The 19,591-nt window shown below is 45.3% G+C and overlaps 1 protein-coding gene across 4 annotated transcripts in view; it reads left to right on the plus strand.

The window, feature by feature from the left end:
• cyth1a (cytohesin 1a) overlaps positions 1-18,770 on the plus strand; it is a 69,619-nt gene extending 50,849 nt beyond the window's left edge. For 3 of the 4 annotated variants that reach the window (XM_066643075.1, XM_066643074.1, XM_066643076.1), the window contains exons 3-13: positions 1,667-1,731; positions 3,132-3,198; positions 3,284-3,402; positions 5,294-5,374; positions 5,580-5,692; positions 9,001-9,149; positions 9,452-9,564; positions 13,129-13,207; positions 14,400-14,468; positions 14,970-15,124; positions 15,582-18,770. In XM_066643075.1, the coding sequence (XP_066499172.1) occupies positions 1,667-1,731; positions 3,132-3,198; positions 3,284-3,402; positions 5,294-5,374; positions 5,580-5,692; positions 9,001-9,149; positions 9,452-9,564; positions 13,129-13,207; positions 14,400-14,468; positions 14,970-15,124; positions 15,582-15,660 (1,089 nt within the window). In that variant the 3' untranslated portion in view covers positions 15,661-18,770. The remainder of the gene's footprint in view (positions 1-1,666; positions 1,732-3,131; positions 3,199-3,283; positions 3,403-5,293; positions 5,375-5,579; positions 5,693-9,000; positions 9,150-9,451; positions 9,565-13,128; positions 13,208-14,399; positions 14,469-14,969; positions 15,125-15,581) is intronic. The other variant, XM_066643073.1, reaches the window with a different exon arrangement.
• The last annotated feature ends 821 nt before the right edge of the window (positions 18,771-19,591 follow it).

Genomic DNA, 19,591 nt, shown 5'->3' on the forward strand with positions numbered 1-19,591 from the left:
AGGGAGACCTTGCTGTGTCATGTGACAGGAAGCAGCCCAAGCAGAATCTGTCCTGACTGTAAGAGAGTGTGTGTGTGACAAGTGAAGGTGCTGGTCTAAGGGAGGTGGATGGATTTACTGATATTAGATATAAATATCCTTGCACTCAGGCAGTTTAAATATATTTTTTTTCCTCAAAGGTTCACACTATATCTTCGGCCATTGATTGCTATCGACATGTTTTCTATTCACTCTTACTGAATATTAGCTGGGCTTCCATCTGCAAATGAGGAGTGTGGTGTGTTTTCCCTGTGTCTGCGTGGGTTTCCTCCGGGTGACTGTCTATGAGGAGTGTGGTGTGTTCTACCTGTGTCTGCGTGGGTTTCCTCCGGGTGACTGTCTGTGAGGAGTGTGGTGTGTTCTCCCTGTGTCTGCGTGGGTTTCCTCCGGGTGACTGTCTGTGAGGAGTGTGGTGTGTTCTCCCTGTGTCTGCGTGGGTTTCCTCCGGGTGACTGTCTATGAGGAGTGTGTTGTGTTCTCCCTGTGTCTGCGTGGGTTTCCTCCGGGTGACTGTCTGTGAGGAGTGTGGTGTGTTCTCCCTGTGTCTGCGTGGGTTTCCTCCGGGTGACTGTCTGTGAGGAGTGTGGTGTGTTCTCCCTGTGTCTGCGTGGGTTTCCTCCGGGTGACTGTCTGTGAGGAGTGTGGTGTGTTCTCCCAGTGTCTTCGTGGGTTTCCTCCGGGTGCTCCGGTTTCCTCCCACAGTCCAAAAACCGTCCGTAGTGTCCTCAAAAGTGTCCGTAGGTGTGTCTGTGTTGCCTTGTGAAGGACTGGCGCCCCCTCCAGGGTGTATTCCCACCTTGGACCCACCGCGACCCTGAACTGGATAAGGGTTACAGAGAATGAATGAATATAAATGGTTAAAAAATCAGTAAAGTCTTATTTTGGCATTCTAAAATTCTAACTATTCCACCTCCCTGGAGCGTAAAAATCGTTGGGTGATACTTGTGTTGTTCCATATTTTGGGCTTTTTCCATTTAGATTTTGACATGAATTTTAATAATAAGCAGAAACTCTGTGGATGGAAAACCCACTGTTGTCTGTCTCTCATGTTCTGTTCTAGTTATAAGGGGTCTTGTAGGTTTCCCGCTCAAACAACTGGATCCAGCTCATCTGCTCATCTTTTTAGGATCGACCTGGAACAGCTCGGTTCATAGCAGTTTATTTCTCTAGCTGACGTTTAGCAAATCTCCTTAAAGACCCACACCCTAAGTTAAATTGGTTTAAGCTCAGCCGATCAAATTTGAACCCAGTCTTCTTATTTTATCATCGATATAGTGATGGATTTTAAGTTTCCTTTGACATTGTTAGCCTCTCTCTTATGGAGATCAGCTTCTAAATTAACTTCATATATCACCACTACAAACACAATCAATCAAAGGCATCCTGGATTACTTTAAAGTCTGTGTGTGAGTGTTGGCTTCTCTTTCTACGATCTGCACCACACCCTTTTGTTCTAAACATCCGTTCCTGTATATGTTTGAGTCTGACGATCGCTGCCAAGCAGTCATCCTAATTTCCACATACTCAGTGTAGCTCTAAAATAAACCAATGTCTGACTCATAACAAGTGTATTACTCTATTACTCTGTGTTCTGCTGTGCTAACCAGCTTCCCTCTCCTGTCCCCAGAGGTTGAAGGATGAGATAGCCGAGGTCACCAGCGAGATAGAGAACCTGGGTTCCACCGAAGAGAGGTGAACGATCTCCCCGTCCTCTTCACATTCACTTAATTCACATTGATAGTGCTGTGTTTAGTCCAAATAGTTTACCCCAACACTCTTCATTAAATATTCATGTCCAGATTGCAGGCACTGGCCTCCAGATCTGCACCGCACCAGCTCTGCATTTTGAAAATGCTCATACGGAATACGGGGAGCGTAAATCTTTCATCAACTCACTCCCTCTACAGACGGGAAAGCACTGAATAATTCACAGTGGGTTTTGGTACAATACACAATAGGGAATCTCCAGAGAAGAACGTACAGAGAGCTTGAGTGCAGGGGGATTCCTACTGTTTGCAAAATTGGTGTCTCAGAAGCTTTTAAGTTCTCTTAAGGCTCTCCACTCTGTTGTAGAGCTGCGATTTGGTGAGCACTTTTGGATCCATTAGGCAGCTGTATTAGCTAAAAAGGCAAGTGTTTATAAGCTCAGGCGCCTTCTGGTTTCTAAGACTGAGCATCTCTCACGTGCTCTGTACATGTTGTTGTGTCTGCTGTAGTGTTGGCACGATACCAAACGTTTGATACGATACCTGCCTAAATATCTCGATACCGATACTGAAACGATATCATCGCAAAAGCCTAAAACATCTGGAGAAGTAATGTACTTTCTCTACAAGCTGAGGGCAGCCTGCAAAAACCTGATTGTGTCATACGTTCATAAGACGTGTTTACTGTTTGAATAAAGCTGAATGCCTTAATCAGTTCTGTGATCTCAGTTCAGGAGTTCGGAAAAAGGAATTAGTTCAACATAAAAGGAAGCAAACGTGTCTTTGGCAGCACTTTTTGCACATTCACAGCTCATTCGGATCTGTGTGAGCTTCCGTGCGGCACCGACTGCTGTTCCTTTCCTGGAGCGCCGTGGGAGCTGTGTCTCCGGGAGCAGAGAAGCCATGGAGAGAGAGCTGTCTCTCCCGCTTGCAGTCAGTCCTGGTGGTCTAACAAATCGTGCTACGATTCTCTTCTATAAAAAGTAGCTAAGGTTGGAACAGAAAGCCACTGGTGCTAGTCGCTAAAACTAGAGGCAAAACCATTAAGTGAGGAACACTGCCCCCCTGTGGCACTCGTTGTAAATACTGCTCTTTTTTAAAAACACTCCTCGCTATTGTACTGTTTTTAATGACAAACTATTGAGATACTTTTCTAGTATCCGTATACCATGCAACACTACAGTCAGACCCTACAAAAAAGCCTCAAGGACCTATAAGCTCCGCCCACTTAGATTTCTACAATTCTGAGCGCAAACTAGTCCCTGGATATTTCCTCAATAAGGACATATGTGGTATAAGCAGAATCCTAAGGACCGGACCTTTCTTTTTCTCCCTATTTATTATTAAATACAGTGTACAATTTGTTTAATTTTTTGTCGTTCAAAGGAAAAACATGCAGAGGAATAAGCAAGTCGCCATGGGTCGCAAGAAGTTCAACATGGACCCTAAGAAGGTGACTAAGAACTTCATTAAAGTGTATCTGAACCAGGAGGCATTCAGTAATACTGATCATTTGGGCTGTGTTTGTGTGTTCCCAGGGAATCCAGTTTCTAATTGAAAATGACCTTCTGAAAAACACCAGCGATGACATCGCTCAGTTCCTGTACAAGGGTGAGGGCCTCAACAAGACAGCCATAGGGGATTACCTCGGGGAAAGGTACGTGTCTGTGTGGAGTTACTTCATTAAATAACAGGATGTCATGAACTGAAATTCAAATTTGTTATTCTTTCACTTCAAATCTGATGTGCCAATATCCAGTAGTGAGAAACACCATGATGTTCAACACACGATAACAATATTTTTCTTATTGTGGAGTCTGTGAAATGTTTTCAGTTTCATCAGAGTGGTTAGATACGAGGAGGAGCTCTGGCTTAACAAGTTCCCACCCTCTTTCAGACTTTACATAGTGCTGTTTCCGCAGTGGCACGGTGGAGCAGCAGGTAGGTGTCGCAGTCACACAGCTCCAGGGACCTGGAGGTTGTGGGTCGATTCCCGCTCCGGGTGACTGTCTGTGAGGAGTTGGTGTGTTCTCTCTGTGTCTGCGTGGGTTTCCTCCGGGTGACTGTCTGTGAGGAGTGTGGTGTGTTCTCTCTGTGTCTGCGTGGGTTTCCTCCGGGTGACTGTCTGTGAGGAGTGTGGTGTGTTCTCCCTGTGTCTGCATGGGTTTCCTCCCACAGTCCAAAAACACATGTTGGTAGGTGGATTGGTGAGTCAAAAAGTGTCCATAGGTGTGAGTGAATGTGTGTGTGTTGCCCTGTGAAGGACTGGCGCCCCCTCCAGGGTGTATTCCTGCCTTGCGCCCAATGATTCCAAGTAGGCTCTGGACCCACCGCGACCCTGAATTGGATAAGGGTTACAGATAATGAATGAATGAATGTTTCCGAAGTGCTTGAGCCCAAATTAGTGGCTTTAGTCTCCCACATCAGTGTAAACTATTAACTTCCACATAGGGTTCCTTTTAAGTTTAAACGGCAAGTAAATCTCAAGGTCTTCACTGGTCTAGTATTTGGCTCTTCTCCTAATGGTACATTCCTTTCAATACAGTTACATCACTATGCTGCACTTGTAACATAATTTGATCTCCTCTGTTACTGCGGCCCTTAACGATAACAAAAGCAACATTTCTAGTTCTGTTTTCAACACTCTTTCTTACTGCTTTCTATTTGCAGAGGGCAGATCACTCCTTCTGACTGATTATTCCATATAAATGTACAGAATATTAACTCAAACAATAAGACATAGGCCTGTATTTTCCAGGTATCACATTTCAGCCAACGCCCAGTGATTATACACTGGTGGATGTAGGCTACATAGGGTGGTTTTCTCTCTCTCTCTCTCTCTCTCTCTCTCTCTCTCTCACTGTGTCTTTGCCTCATGCTCTCACTGTCCGTATCTTTTTCCTTTGCTCACCCCCTTTTTTCTAACCACAATGACGGGGTGTGTCCCAGAGAGATCAGGAAATGGAGAGTGGACCCTCAGAATAGAGCAGATTGGTATCACCATTTCATGGCTAATCTGTCAGGAGGGGATGAATGATGGGGTGGGAGGTCTACATTACTTACTCCACGAGCAGATTGGATCCTGTGATACCAGCAGAGAGGAGAAAGGCAGAAGAGCCACAGAGAGATGAGACCTTATCACAGAAAGCTCTATTGTAGTATTCCACAATGCTCCCGCGGATACCGCAGCAGAGGTCAAATGTGATGTCATGTTTTTGATAAAAGGACAGGTTTTCTGTCGTGTCACTTTACTTCGAGCTATACCAGTCATTGGCCTGGAACTGTTCTGAATTTATCAATTATTTTATTTTCTCTAGAGTGTGAGTTTGCCAGAGGTTCGGACTTAAGATGGAGTTCAAAAAAGCCGATACAGATCAGTAAAATAATGCTGTGATTGGCCTCGATACCGATCTTTGAGAACGAATCGGGACATCCCCATAGAGCACGCATCATTTCTGTCGTTGAGAGTCAGACTGAATTAAAGAATGGAATGTGATTGCGTTGTTTGAACAAAGGCTAACAATTTTTTTTTTCTCTTGTGTTTTCAGGGACGACTTTAACATCCAGGTGTTGCACGCTTTCGTGGAGCTGCATGAGTTCACAGATCTGAACCTGGTTCAAGCGCTCAGGTGAAGCATGCACTAAGCAAAAACACAGAGTGGTCACTTAAGGCTATAACTTAGGGTTGGTCTAATCTAGTTTTTGTTTGTAAATAATAAGCCCTAAAATGTAATAAGCGTGTCATTCTTATGGGGTTACGTTTGTCAGGCTGTGACTCTTACACACACATGTGGAAACACTGTATGAACGACATGGATGTTTCCGTGTGTGCAGGCAATTTCTCTGGAGTTTCAGACTGCCGGGTGAAGCACAGAAAATCGATAGGATGATGGAGGCTTTTGCCCAGCGTTACTGCCAGTGCAACCCAGGAGTCTTCCAGTCCACTGGTGGGTCACTGTGTGCACGTGTGTGCTCCTGTTTTATAGGCTTTGGTGTGATTGTTTATCTGAGAATTAAGGAGGGTTAAAAAGAATTGTCATTATTAGCATAACATTCATTCATTGTCTGTAAGCGCTTATCCAGTTCAGGGCGGCGGTGTATCCGGAGCCTACCCGGAATCACAGGGCACGAGGCAGGATCACACCCTGGAGGGGGCGCTAGTCCTTCACAGGGTGACACACTCGCACCTACGGACACTTTTGGGAGTGTGGGGGGAAACCAGAGCACCCGAAGGAAACCCATGCAGACACAGGGAGAACACACCACACTCCTCACAGACAGTCACCCGGAGGAAACCCACGCAGACACAGGGAGAACACACCACACTCCTCACAGACAGTCACCCGGAGGAAACCCATGCAGACACAGGGAGAACACACCACACTTCTCACAGTCAGTCACCCGGAGGAAACCCACGCAGACACAGGAAGAACACACCACACTCCTCACAGACAGTCACCCGGAGGAAACCCATGCAGACACGGAGAACACACCACACTCCTCACAGACAGTCACCCGGAGGAAACCCATGCAGACACAGGGAGAACACACCACACTCCTCACAGACAGTCACCCGGAGGAAACCCATGCAGACACAGGGAGAACACACCACACTCCTCACAGACAGTCACCCGGAAGAAACCCACGCAGACACAGGGAGAACACACCACACTCCTCACAGACAGTCACCTGGAAGAAACCCACGCAGACACAGGGAGAACACACCACACTCCTCACAGACAGTCACCCGGAGGAAACCCACGCAGACACAGGGAGAACACACCACACTCCTCACAGACAGTCACCTGGAAGAAACCCACGCAGACACAGGGAAAACACACCACACTCCTCACAGACAGTCACCCGGAGGAAACCCACGCAGACACAGGGAGAACACACCACACTCCTCACAGACAGTCACCCGAAGGAAACCCACGCAGACACAGGAAGAACACACCACACTCCTCACAGACAGTCACCCGGAGGAAACCCACGCAGACACAGGGAGAACACACCACACTCCTCACAGACAGTCACCCGGAGGAAACCCATGCAGACACAGGGAGAACACACCACACTCCTCACAGTCAGTCACCCGGAGGAAACCCACGCAGACACAGGAAGAACACACCACACTCCTCACAGACAGTCACCCGGAGGAAACCCACGCAGACACAGGGAGAACACACCACACTCCTCACAGACAGTCACCCGGAGGAAACCCACGCAGACACAGGGAGAACACACCACACTCCTCACAGACAGTCACCCGGAGGAAACCCACGCAGACACAGGGAGAACACACCACACTCCTCACAGACAGTCACCCGGAAGAAACCCACGCAGACACAGGGAGAACACACCACACTCCTCACAGTCAGTCACCCGGAGGAAACCCACGCAGACACAGGAAGAACACACCACACTCCTCACAGACAGTCACCCGGAAGAAACCCACGCAGACACAGGGAGAACACACCACACTCCTCACAGACAGTCACCCGGAAGAAACCCACGCAGACACAGGGAGAACACACCACACTCCTCACAGACAGTCACCCGGAGGAAACCCACGCAGACACGGAGAACACACCACACTCCTCACAGACAGTCACCCGGAGGAAACCCACGCAGACACAGGGAGAACACACCACACTCCTCACAGACAGTCACCCGAAGGAAACCCATGCAGACACAGGAAGAACACACCACACTCCTCACAGACAGTCACCCGGAGGAAACCCACGCAGACACAGGGAGAACACACCACACTCCTCACAGACAGTCACCCGGAGGAAACCCATGCAGACACAGGGAGAACACACCACACTCCTCACAGTCAGTCACCCGGAGGAAACCCACGCAGACACAGGAAGAACACACCACACTCCTCACAGACAGTCACCCGGAGGAAACCCATGCAGACACAGGGAGAACACAACACACTCCTCACAGACAGTCACCCGGAGGAAACCCATGCAGACACAGGGAGAACACACCACACTCCTCACAGACAGTCACCCGGAAGAAACCCACGCAGACACAGGGAGAACACACCACACTCCTCACAGACAGTCACCCGGAGGAAACCCACGCAGACACAGGGAGAACACACCACACTCCTCACAGACAGTCACCCGGAGGAAACCCACGCAGACACAGGGAGAACACACCACACTCCTCACAGTCAGTCACCCGGAGGAAACCCACGCAGACACAGGAAGAACACACCACACTCCTCACAGACAGTCACCCGGAAGAAACCCACGCAGACACAGGGAGAACACACCACACTCCTCACAGACAGTCACCCGGAAGAAACCCACGCAGACACAGGGAGAACACACCACACTCCTCACAGACAGTCACCCGGAGGAAACCCACGCAGACACAGGGAGAACACACCACACTCCTCACAGACAGTCACCCGGAGGAAACCCACGCAGACACAGGGAGAACACACCACACTCCTCACAGACAGTCACCCGGAGGAAACCCACGCAGACACAGAGAGAACACACTCCGGTGCGGGACTTGAACCCAAAACCTCCAGGTCCCTGGAGCTGTGACAGAGACACTACCAGCTTCTCCACCGTTCCGCCCTTAAAGGAACACTACGTAATATTTTTTTGCCTAAAAACTACAGCTTTAAAATCATTGTGATGCTTCACTGAGCTGTAACCGCGAGAATAGAGCCTCTGTTGTCACAGCTGTGGGCTTAGCACTGCAGAAACTGGATTATGTATTTTGTGTAGAAGGGTAGGAAACCACCCCCTTGCCCACTGATTTCAGTACAGTGCTGTCAGTATGACTAAGTGTCCCTTTAAAGACTCAAAGTAAATGCAGATAAAGACTAATTTGCCATAGAAATGTAGTGCCGGTCCTTTATCGGACACGTCTCTGATGTATGTGTGTGTGAGAGATGCATGTTTCTGTGTTAGTAGATGGCGATGTGTGTGATTTTGACAGTGTGTTTACGGCTGATGTTCCTACTGTGAGACAGATTGAACTACATTATTCATGTGCTTTCTGCTGAGACACATAGACAAGATAAAGTGCTGCTGTGTCAGCTTGAGACACACACACACACACACACTACAGGATGCAGATTTGTTCACCTGATCATCCCAAGTCTCACATAATTCTTTTTTTCCTCACTCTCCTCATATTTTCACCTTTTTCTTTAGATGTTACTAATGTGTGTAACGATTAAAAAGACCTAGTTTTGTTTATTGATTTTATTTTTTCCCCACAGACACATGTTATATTCTCTCCTTTGCCATAATCATGCTGAACACCAGCCTCCACAACCCCAACGTGAAGGACAAGCCCACAGTGGAGCGCTTCATCTCCATGAACAGAGGCATTAACGACGGCGGGGATTTACCAGAGGAGCTGCTCAGAGTCGGTGTCTTTCTCACATAGCTCTCCACAAACCATTCAACCTACTTCCTTTATTAATATCAGAACTTAGTTGTCAGTACATTGTTAATGTTTACGGTCCTTGGGTGTTTGATGTTTTGAGGAATTTCTAAATTAAAATAACTACACATCCTCTTAGAAGACTTTAAATCAAATGTAATACTTTGTGATTAAGGCACTTTTACATTAACACTGACCACTTATTGTTTCACTAGGTTACGTTTAAATTCCCTTTTGCTCTTCCCTTCATATGTAACTTTTTTTTTTCTCCTGTCCTTCTGCAGAACTTGTACGAGAGCATCAAAAATGAACCATTCAAAATCCCGGAGGACGACGGCAACGACCTCACGCACACGTTCTTCAACCCAGACCGCGAGGGCTGGCTGCTCAAACTGGGTGAGTTCTAAACACCAGGAACACAGCACACTAACCTTTAGACTTTGGAGTGCGATACTCAAATACAGCATATTGAGCTAATTCTATCCTTCCAATGGATCCTCAGTTTGTTTATTCCGAGTTCAGCCTACGTTCTGCCTTCTCAGGGCATTTATAGTTAGCACAAACCTTTCAGGAACATCTAGACCTAATCTCTCCAGGGCAGGAGATCTCCACGACTTCACTTGGGAGCCCTGTTTTTCAACAAGAGTCCGACAAGAGTAGTAAGTTCACTGTATAAAGGCAGGTTCTGCCCGCTCTCTGTGGCCGGCGGTATTCACGCCCACATTCATAACTAATTTGTGTTCTCCAGGTCAAACAGCCACATCTGGAGAGAAATGAATCATTCACACATCTACACGCCTAATCATCATTTATTGTCTTCTAAAGAGCTTCAGATGCAGCCTAAGCTCGTCATTGGGTGGTCACTCACCAGAATATTTTGTTTGCCGTCCTCTTATTGGACCACACTGTGTTAACGTGAGCATTTGAACAATTTAATGTTGTGTGTGTGACCGGTCATAACTGAAAAGTGGAAGTGTTTACAGACATATCCATATGCACATTTATTCTATATTGTATTTACAATCTGTTTCTCTTTCTCAGACATAAACGCACATACACTAACGAATCTGGTCGCCACGTGGGACTTCAGAGCTGTCCTCGGCTGTGTGTTAAATTAAGTTTGACATGCAGCAAAGCACAGCTCCTTGGTTTTCTTCAAACTCTGGTGCAGTTCTGTCACCATCTGGAAATGGCTGATCTTTGGGATGATCCAAAAAAAAAAGAAAAATCAGTTCAAATTTGAAGTGAATCATCAGCCAGTGATTCAGTTGTGTTCCACTGTTTTGTCTGGGTCTAGGTTGCTTCCAAACAGAGTAACGGATCCCTTTAATCTACCGGGGTGTCAATCAAGACTGCTGCCTGTGATGAGGAGGGCATGTCATCTCTTGTTGTTAATGTGTATTGATGTCATTGTTTTTAACACGAGAGCCCACTAGTGGTCAAAATGAGTCATGCACCCAAAAAAAAGTTTTTCCTTTACAGCTCCGACTCATCATTGACCCTGATTCAGTTTTGTTCTCCTTTTGCCTGTTGTTTAGAAAGTCTCCTGTTAAAACAAATGCACCTCCTTTGATCAGCAGCGTGCGGTGGATATGATTTCTTATTATTTAATTTAATTTATTTGTTTTCTTTTTTTCCTCGTTTGTTTGTTTGTTCCCATGATTTTGGCTGTTGTCTTTCCCTCAGGAGGTATGTACACCTGCTTCCCCCCACCTCAGATAAAACCCAAACTAGTCCATCTCTTTGCTGTCAGGTGCTTCTGGTGATCAGCCATGCCTTTCTTTTTTTTCTCCCCCCTGCTCTTTCTGTTGTTAGCCTTCCTGGGTTTTTTCGGCTTAGTTTGTCTTTCCATCAGTTTGGTCTAGTTTATTTCTCTCTGTTTGTTTGTTTCTTTCTTTGTTTGGTCTGTTATTTTCCATCGAGCTGGTGGTCTGTCCGTGTGCCGCTCTGTCTGTTTGGTTGCTGGGCGGACGCCGGGTGCTTGGGGGTTTTGGGTTCCATGTGACCACCGTAGTGAAGAGTACTCCTTCTCACTGTTTGCTGTGGTGTTCATATCTTATTTTCTTGTTCGTTTGCACTTTGGGAGCTGCAGGATTCTCCAATGAAATCCTTTGTCTGGACGAAGACAGACAAACAGCAAAAATGAGTGCCGTAAAAGCAAAGACACAAACTAATAACACCGCAATAGGATCTGAATATCTAGAACCCACTATCAGAAGCAATTCATCGCCAATCCATTACGGAGCCCTCAGTGGTTTTGTGGAATTGGAAGGAGATCCAAACACTCATTATGTGGTGTTTGTGCTTTGTCTGGACCGATTTGGAAAACTGCATCTGGACCAAAGTGCTTAGGCTGCTGTTCTCCATGCTGTCAGTGAAGCGGAGGCCTGTGTCTGTCAGTGTGTGTGTGACCTGCTCTGTTGTAGTTCTGCACACGGTGCGGTCGTATGCTTGGGTGTGTGTGTGTGTGTGTGAGAGATTTAGGGCAGGAAGCTCAAGCTCATTCCTAGGATAAAGGGTGAAGACGGGTTTTGCTTATTGATTATTGGATATTAGTCATCGGTAAAATATACGCTTCATCAGCTCCAAACAGAGGCAGTATATAAAACACTTCCCCTGTCCCTGATCCTGTCCATGCCCCCGACCGTGTGCTTTGGGTTCCTGTCCGGCCCCAGCCTCCTCTTAACCCCCTCCACGACCCTCCTCAGGCTCTCACTCTGAGAGGTGATTGCGTGTGGGGACCCTGCTGAATGATTAAGCTCAGAGGTGATCATTAATCACAGCTCGACAACCCAATCAACCAATCAGCTACTTCTCTGCTGTGTGTGTGTGTGCGTGTGCGTGTGTGTGTGTCTGCTGCTCGCTTACAGTGCCATCTAGAGGTAGAAAGGGAAGTACACAGCAAGTTTAATGGTTCAGAACACACCTACGTTTACAGCTGCGACTCAGAGTAACACACGAGGGGCTGGATTCCTCAGTGTTCTCAGATATTGTCTTAAGTTAGTCTTAATTATCTTTTTGGTAGATTTTCTGAACTCGTACTTAACTCTAAGACACGTGTGAGGCTTTTGTAAGGTCAAGAAAATAGTTTTGAAGATATTTGTTAGTTAAAGCAGGTGAAAAAAGAAGAATTTCTTTCTTAAGAAGTTGATCAAACATTTAATTTACTGTAGTTTTGACAACTGTTATAGGGTTCAACATGCGATGCACATAATGTTTGGGATTTCCCTTTCCCTTCTGATTTACTCCACACGGTTTCGGCACATCGACTGCCATCAGGTCCTGTTCGAACCCTGAACCCATGATTCTACAGTGAGCATCAGACAGCTGGTGGTGCAGAGCCACTGTCCACTGTTCTGTGACCACTGGTCAGTGTTGGAAAAGGTTGTATCGGCTGATTAGGGAACAGTGCGATGTAAAGTTAGATTTACAGACAAGCACGAGTTCTTTGGCAGCTAGTGATGAATGGAAACTAACATGGGCCACGTTTACGCTGGACCTGATCTTCCTACTGGTTTGGGAACTTTCAGGAGCCCTCTATTGATAAACGTTCATCAGCAGAGCTTCTGTTCTTCCATATATCGCTAATTATGAACAGCAGTCAGTGCAGTACCGTTAAGGCAAAGTTCATATACTTCTCTTAATGACTGTCGCTGTAGTTACCACTGAATAACTGAGAGTCTAAGTGAATAATGGAGATATTTTTCACCTGTGTCCATTCATTTGTGATGTTCCCCAGACTGAATGCTACTGACCGTGTTTGAGCATGGTGTGGGGCTGGAGAGGAATGCATTGCTTGGGGTGGAAGGTCATGAGAAACGGAGTCATTTGTAGAAAAGCTCTCATTGTCTGCTCGCTCATCTGTCTGTCTTGCTTGTCGGCCACTCCACTGTTCAAAAGCTGTGAGGTTCCCTTGTTCTCTCGCGCTGAGATCGTCTAATGCCCGCTCTTTCTGTTCGGCAGGTGGACGTGTCAAAACCTGGAAGAGACGGTGGTTCATTCTAACAGACAACTGCCTTTATTACTTCGAGTACACTACGGTAAGTGCCCCCTCTGGGAGTGGGTTACCTGGCTCCGAGGGCTCAGTGTCTCACAGAAACCACTTTTAATAGGCTCTCATGCAGCTTTTATGTCCAAATGCATCAAGACACCTTTAAGTTTGTAACATAGAAGTCAGTTGAGCGTTCATGACCTCATGGAAAAGCACTGGTAATAGAACAGCGCGCTCTGGAACGTGAGTCTCACCGTGAGTCTCACCGTGCTCACTAGAGGGGTATAGACTCCTCAGATTGAGCCGTGGAGCAGCATCCTCCCGACTGATGAAGTACCTCTAAGATGTATCTTGTGTAACTTGGCCAATGGACGCAGATCGGGCCGCCATCTGCACATGCGTCAACATTTTAATGGCACTATTAGACAGTAGCACTTTCATAACGTCTCTTTATGTTTGTACAAATGAAGCATAATGTGAAAATCAAAGATAATCAAATATTTAAAATAAATGTATTAGTCTGAGCTTTGGATATTTTCAGAATGGTATCAATGAGGTCTGTTGTGTTTCTGGAAATGGGAACAAATACAGTGTCTGTGACCTGTGGGTAGATATGTAGACAGACAGATGAACAGGAAATGAGTGTCGTAGTGTTAGGACACAAGAACAATGCACAGGACAAATCCTATATTAAACTACAGGCTGAACGACAGACAGTGTCTCCCACCCTATGTTTTCCTTCCCTTTGCTCCCACTCTAACAGTAACAGACAGATCAAACAACGCAAATTCCCAGGGATTCGAGTGTGAGCTTGTTACATCAAGCCGTCTGTTTGCGACAGAGCTGTCTACTCAAGTCCCACTTTGGGATATATAGAGTATGTTAAAATATGTTAATAATGTGTAATATAAACACAGGGCTGATAGCGTTCCAGCTTTGGGTTAGCGTTCACTCTCTACCACACCAACAATAGGCTACTAGCCAATGAGCCAATCAGAAATAGGGTAGGGGCGGGCCTTGGCCGAACAGATTGAAACCCGATTTATACGTCTGCTTTGAACCTACGCCGTAGCCTGACGCGCACCTCCCTATAGTATGTAGCTACGCGACGGGGACCCCTGCAGCTGTGATTGGTCCGCCGCAGTTTAAACTGCAGAGTGACACACACACACACACAGAAGTATAAACAGTTATCATTTCATAGTCATGCTGTTCTTACAGAGCGTGTTTTCTCTCTGCAGGACAAAGAGCCCCGAGGAATCATTCCTTTAGAAAACTTGAGCATTCGTGAAGTGGAGGACAAGAAGCCGGTGAGATTCTCAGGCTCCATCTGGATATTTTTAAACACGAAGGTTGTTGTCTGTGTTTTGGCCTCCCGTCCACATGACAACGACATTTTAGGTCACTGGCTGAAAACATCACTGTTCTCGTGTGGATGAGGAAAACACATCTTTAAAGAAACGTTCTAGTAGCTCCTCACTCCCTCTGTAGTGAAGTACACAAGTCATTAAACTACAGTGTATACATTAGCACTAGATTTCAGATTCCCACATATGAGTAAATATAAATGGTGCTGGATTAGAAATATATAATGCACTGTTAAGATCTAGATTCAGTCATTTCATGACTAGCGTAGTGCACTACATAAGGAGAGTGGAGTGATTTGGGATTAACACCTCTCTCTTGCTCCATGGTGTTTTGATGTTTCCCTTTTAAGAGGTAATATGTCTGTGTCTGTGTGTGTGTGTGTGTGTGTGTGTGTGTGTGTGTGTGTGTGTGTGTGTGTGTGTGTGTGTGCTTGTGCTTCTCAGAACTGCTTTGAGCTCTTCATACCGGACAATAAGGACCAGGTGATCAAGGCATGCAAGACGGAGGCAGATGGGCGGGTGGTGGAGGGCAACCACACGTTCTACCGCATCTCTGCACCCACCACAGAAGAGAAGGACGAGTGGATCAACAGCATCAAGTGAGTGGCTGCAGTGAAAAGTTTCTTTCTCAGAGCTTGAACACAAGTAGTAATCGTTTACAATTTAAAACCAGAGCTCAATATCAGTGCGAACTTCTGAATGCTCCTGGTCCAATTACATTCTAAAGCCAAGGTCACAGATCCTTTACAGGGACAAAACAACAAGACATTTATTTAATCCCAGCATCAGAAAATCATCATATGACCCGCCCCAATGGGTCCCATGCTTTAATTGTTTGGATGTCTGGAGGAATTTGTGAAATAGAACTTGAGATTTGAAGCTAAATGACAGGGGCATTGTAAATAAAAGATATTATTATTTTACCAAACTAACAATCACTTTTTACATTATTTTACATTTTACATTACATTACAAAGCTTAATTACATCAGAAAAACGGACGATGAGCGTTGACTGGTGGATCACCGTGTGCTGTTTTCTCTCCTCCACTCTTTAGAGCCGCGATTAGCAGGGATCCCTTCTACGAGATGCTTGCTGCAAGGAAGAAGAAAGTTTCCTCAATGAAGAGGCATTAGATACGCTCAGGGCACCAGTGCTGTTCTCTGAAGATTCAGGGCTGTGTGAATGTGCTCCCTCTCCTGGAGAGGACTGGGATTTGCAGAGGGAGGAAAAGGCTGGTCTCCCCGCACCTAAGAAAACCCCCTCACCCTCACAAAGTTTAGCTTTTGTTTAGTTTTTCTGGGTCCTAAGGAGGTCAAAGACAAGGTTGGAAACTGCAGAGAAAAAAAGCCTGAAATTGGCCTGTCTCTAGCAGGAATCGCACCTTTTATCACCCTGTCCCTTTCTGTTTGAATGACCTCTCCCTCAGCTGTGTGTGTGTGTGTGTGTGTGTGTGTGTGTGTTGTGGAGGAGCCAGGAGAATCTGCACTCTGCTCTTCTTTTGAAATCCCCAAAGAGTGTGCTCTATCCTCATGCTAAACCAAATCATGCTCTGTGTCTCTGGCTGTTTTAAACATGCACACACACGATATCTTTTAATCAGCAGGTCTGACAGAATGTGGGTTACCAAAAAAAAAAAAATATAGAAAAGGCTTCTCCTGGATTTCAAAAAGGAAAGACTTTGTGTGCTTTGATATGTACAGGCAATAAGTGTATTTTTACATTTCTATATTCTGTATATTCTTCTCTTTTTTCCTTCTCTATTTGATAAAAGCTATCATCGACCGCTGCGTTGTTTGCCGAAGAAACAAGACCCGTGACTTTTGTGCCAGAATGTAGAAATACGTGGCCTGATTCACTTTGGAACGCCGCTTACCTCTAGGGGCACGATCGCTGACTCGGGATCAGGTTTCCTCGCGTCTGTGCTGGTCCAGAATCGTGTGAGGTACAAGACCCGTTCCAGGAACCGTAGTCCTACGCTGCGAGGCGCTGCCTGTGCGGTTTGTAGAGGACGACATGAATATTGCAAAGCTGTTCATGTCCTTAGCTGCTTAGAAGTGCGAGCCAGATGTACTCTGGGAAGTCCCAAGCTCTTTAACCGTCTAACGCCTGAGCACTCAGGTAGTTTTTGATGATTCTTCTTGTGAAGCTTGAGATTGCGCTGCCAGAACTTTGTCATGCAGGATATTTATGACAAACCTAGGATAATCGTTCCAGCTGGAGTTGGAGTTAGCTTCACGACAAGCTGTGTGAGAATAAAAAAGAAAACAAAAATAACCCAGCAGGTGATTTCCCAGCGTTCATGTGTTTAGCGGCTTCTAAGCAGCGCTCTTTAATACGAACAGCATGCGTTCATTTTACAAGCCATGCTTCTTAGAGATGTGCAAATGCCATTTCCAGAAATACCGGGATGCTGTGCAGAATGTAAATAAATGCAGATGTGCGAATCATTTCCACCCTGGTTTTAATTAAAAATAGCACAAACACATTTCAAATGTTGGAATGGAAATTTTATTGTTTGCTGAAAGATTTTTATCTGATTCCCACAACAATAAACCTGGAGCTGGGGCATTTTACAGCTGCGGTGCATCACGACACTCTGCAAACATTTGGGAACTGAGCAGACCCAATGCTGCAGTTTGGAAACGGAAATTGCTTGATACATGACTTCAGCCGCTCAACAGTTTGGGACGCCGTTCTAGTATTTTTTATGTCATAATGCACCGTAGGTTTTCAGTGGGTCGGAACACTGCTGCTGTAGTCCTTGCCGAACGAGGCATCGGTGATTTACAAACAGAATATCACATTTCCACTTCTCCTCAGTCCGTCTTCAATGAGCTTGGGCCTTGCATTTGTGCATTTGAGTGGCGAACTGTGTTCACAGACAGTGGGTCTGGAAAGTGTTTCCGAGCCCATGCAGCGATTTCCACTACAGAAATACGTCTGGTTTGAATTCTGCAACACGCGAACAGGCCCAAAGGCCATAACAGCCCATACTCTTTTTAAGCCGTGTCCCGTCACTGACCTGTTGCCTTGAAATGTGTCTTTGTGGAATTACACTACTTTTTCCCTCCCCTAGTCCCAAATTTTTTGGAACCTACTGCTGGCATCAAACTCACTCTCCCAGTGTCAACAAATGAAATGTTGTCTTTGTGCTGTCTTCAGTTAAATAAATATAAATGATTTGCACATCATTGCACACACGGTTTTTGTTTACGTGTGGCACGGTGTCCCAACATTTCTGGAAACCGTTTGTAGGTCAAAAGAAAGGGGGCAGGAGGAAGTAGGTCAAACGAAGCTCCTGCAAAGTTGGACTTTGCCCAATTTTACCCGAATGTGTTGGTTGTGCTGTGTATAAATATAGATAGAAACCCATAAACCTGAAAAGCGGAACGTTGAGAATGACGACGTTATTCCAGTAACAAAACTGAATATCCACGACAACTACAGTTGAACCTCACAGGCTCCAACTCAGGACAGACTCGCATCATAAACCAATTTAAAGTAAGACAAGGCTTTCTGAAATTCTGTGAAAGACTAGCTGTAGACTACACAGAATTGTAAAGTATAAGGCACATTTTAAAGGAACACCACATATTCTTAAGTGCTGACTGGGTTTGCTACTTTTTAGTGACATTAACATAAGTGTTCCTTATATCTTCAAATATATTTGACTTAAATTGTCGTACTTAAGGTCCAACGAGCCTCTCCTCAGAGACGTGAATATTTACGACTGAAGAAAATGCCTCAGTGAAATGTGAAAATGTGCCTAACTGTAGTTGACAAAGGCTCCAGATAGTAGCACCCACACAGTTTGATGCACCACATTTTTTTTTTTTTTAAATTAGTATTATTTTTTTAAATGTATGGTCAAATTAATTGCAGATGAACGAACAGCAGCTCACTTCAAAAAAACACCTTTCTCTGGACCTGACTGAGTGCCTGCTTTTAGTCCACTCCCATGTTCTGTCCTTCAAGGCTTTACAAAGCTATCAGTTTCAGTGCACTAGCTGTTCCTTTGAGTCTTAAATCTGAACAGTATTGGTTTATTTATCAAGGATGTATATACTTCAGTGTATAGTGAGTATCTTCCTCCATTTTATAGAAATGTTTATGTAGCAAATATATTATTAGCTGAGTGCCATTCTTTTTTTTTCTTTTTTCTTTTGTGTGTGTTTAATGTGTTTGTTTCTGCCATACAAATGGTAGCAAATTCATACTGAAATAAAATTGCAATATATTAAAACTTTTCGGCTGTTTTCTGTTTATTCAGCAGAAGGCCTGGAGAAGGCCTCATATTAGGACAGATATGTTTTATCAAAGGGAAAACATGGTATTTCTGCAGTGCCCCTTTCTAGATGAGCCCCCACCTCACACTCTACAACTCAGACGTACATGTCTTTTGCTTCCAGACTAATAAAATATAAATAAAATAAAATGACATCACTTTTTCAGTGGACGTTTATGTAGCATATATTGTCTCCGTTTCCTTGTGTCCTTACAAGACAACAGAGAGACTCCAAACGTTGAAAAGCACGAACCAAAGTGAGGATATTGCTCTATTCCTGGGGGGTAATATTGACTTGTTTTTGCTCTTTCGGGTCCCTTAAGGTGGAAATGTCTCCAAACGGGAGACGGCTAACTGCGTTAGCATCAGTGCTACACACAGCACTGCGTTTCCCCACAACCGCAGAAATCCCGTTTAAAGGAACTGCTCCTGGACTATATCCTCCTTTTAATAGAAAATCACGATTCAAAATGCTGTGTAGCTTAACCCCTGATTGGGAAACATTACAAATGCAATAAAATCCTCACAGCAACGTTCCAACGTCTTGTGTAAATTTTTTATTTATTTATTTTTTTGTGTGTGTGTGTGAAGAGACTAGAAGGGGTCTTTACTGCAGCAAAAAGTGGGGAAGCTACCTATTAAGACCCTCCGTTTTTATTTTAAAATATGATAAATGTTGTAGAAACTATAACAGAGTGCGATTTCAAAACCTAGCACTAGGTGGCAGCAGTGTCACTTCAGCGGGATTCTAGGGCACTTTAGGACAAGACCGGTGCTCT

The sequence above is a fragment of the Hoplias malabaricus genome, chromosome 13 (genome assembly GCF_029633855.1).
Source record: "Hoplias malabaricus isolate fHopMal1 chromosome 13, fHopMal1.hap1, whole genome shotgun sequence".
NCBI lineage: Eukaryota > Metazoa > Chordata > Actinopteri > Characiformes > Erythrinidae > Hoplias > Hoplias malabaricus.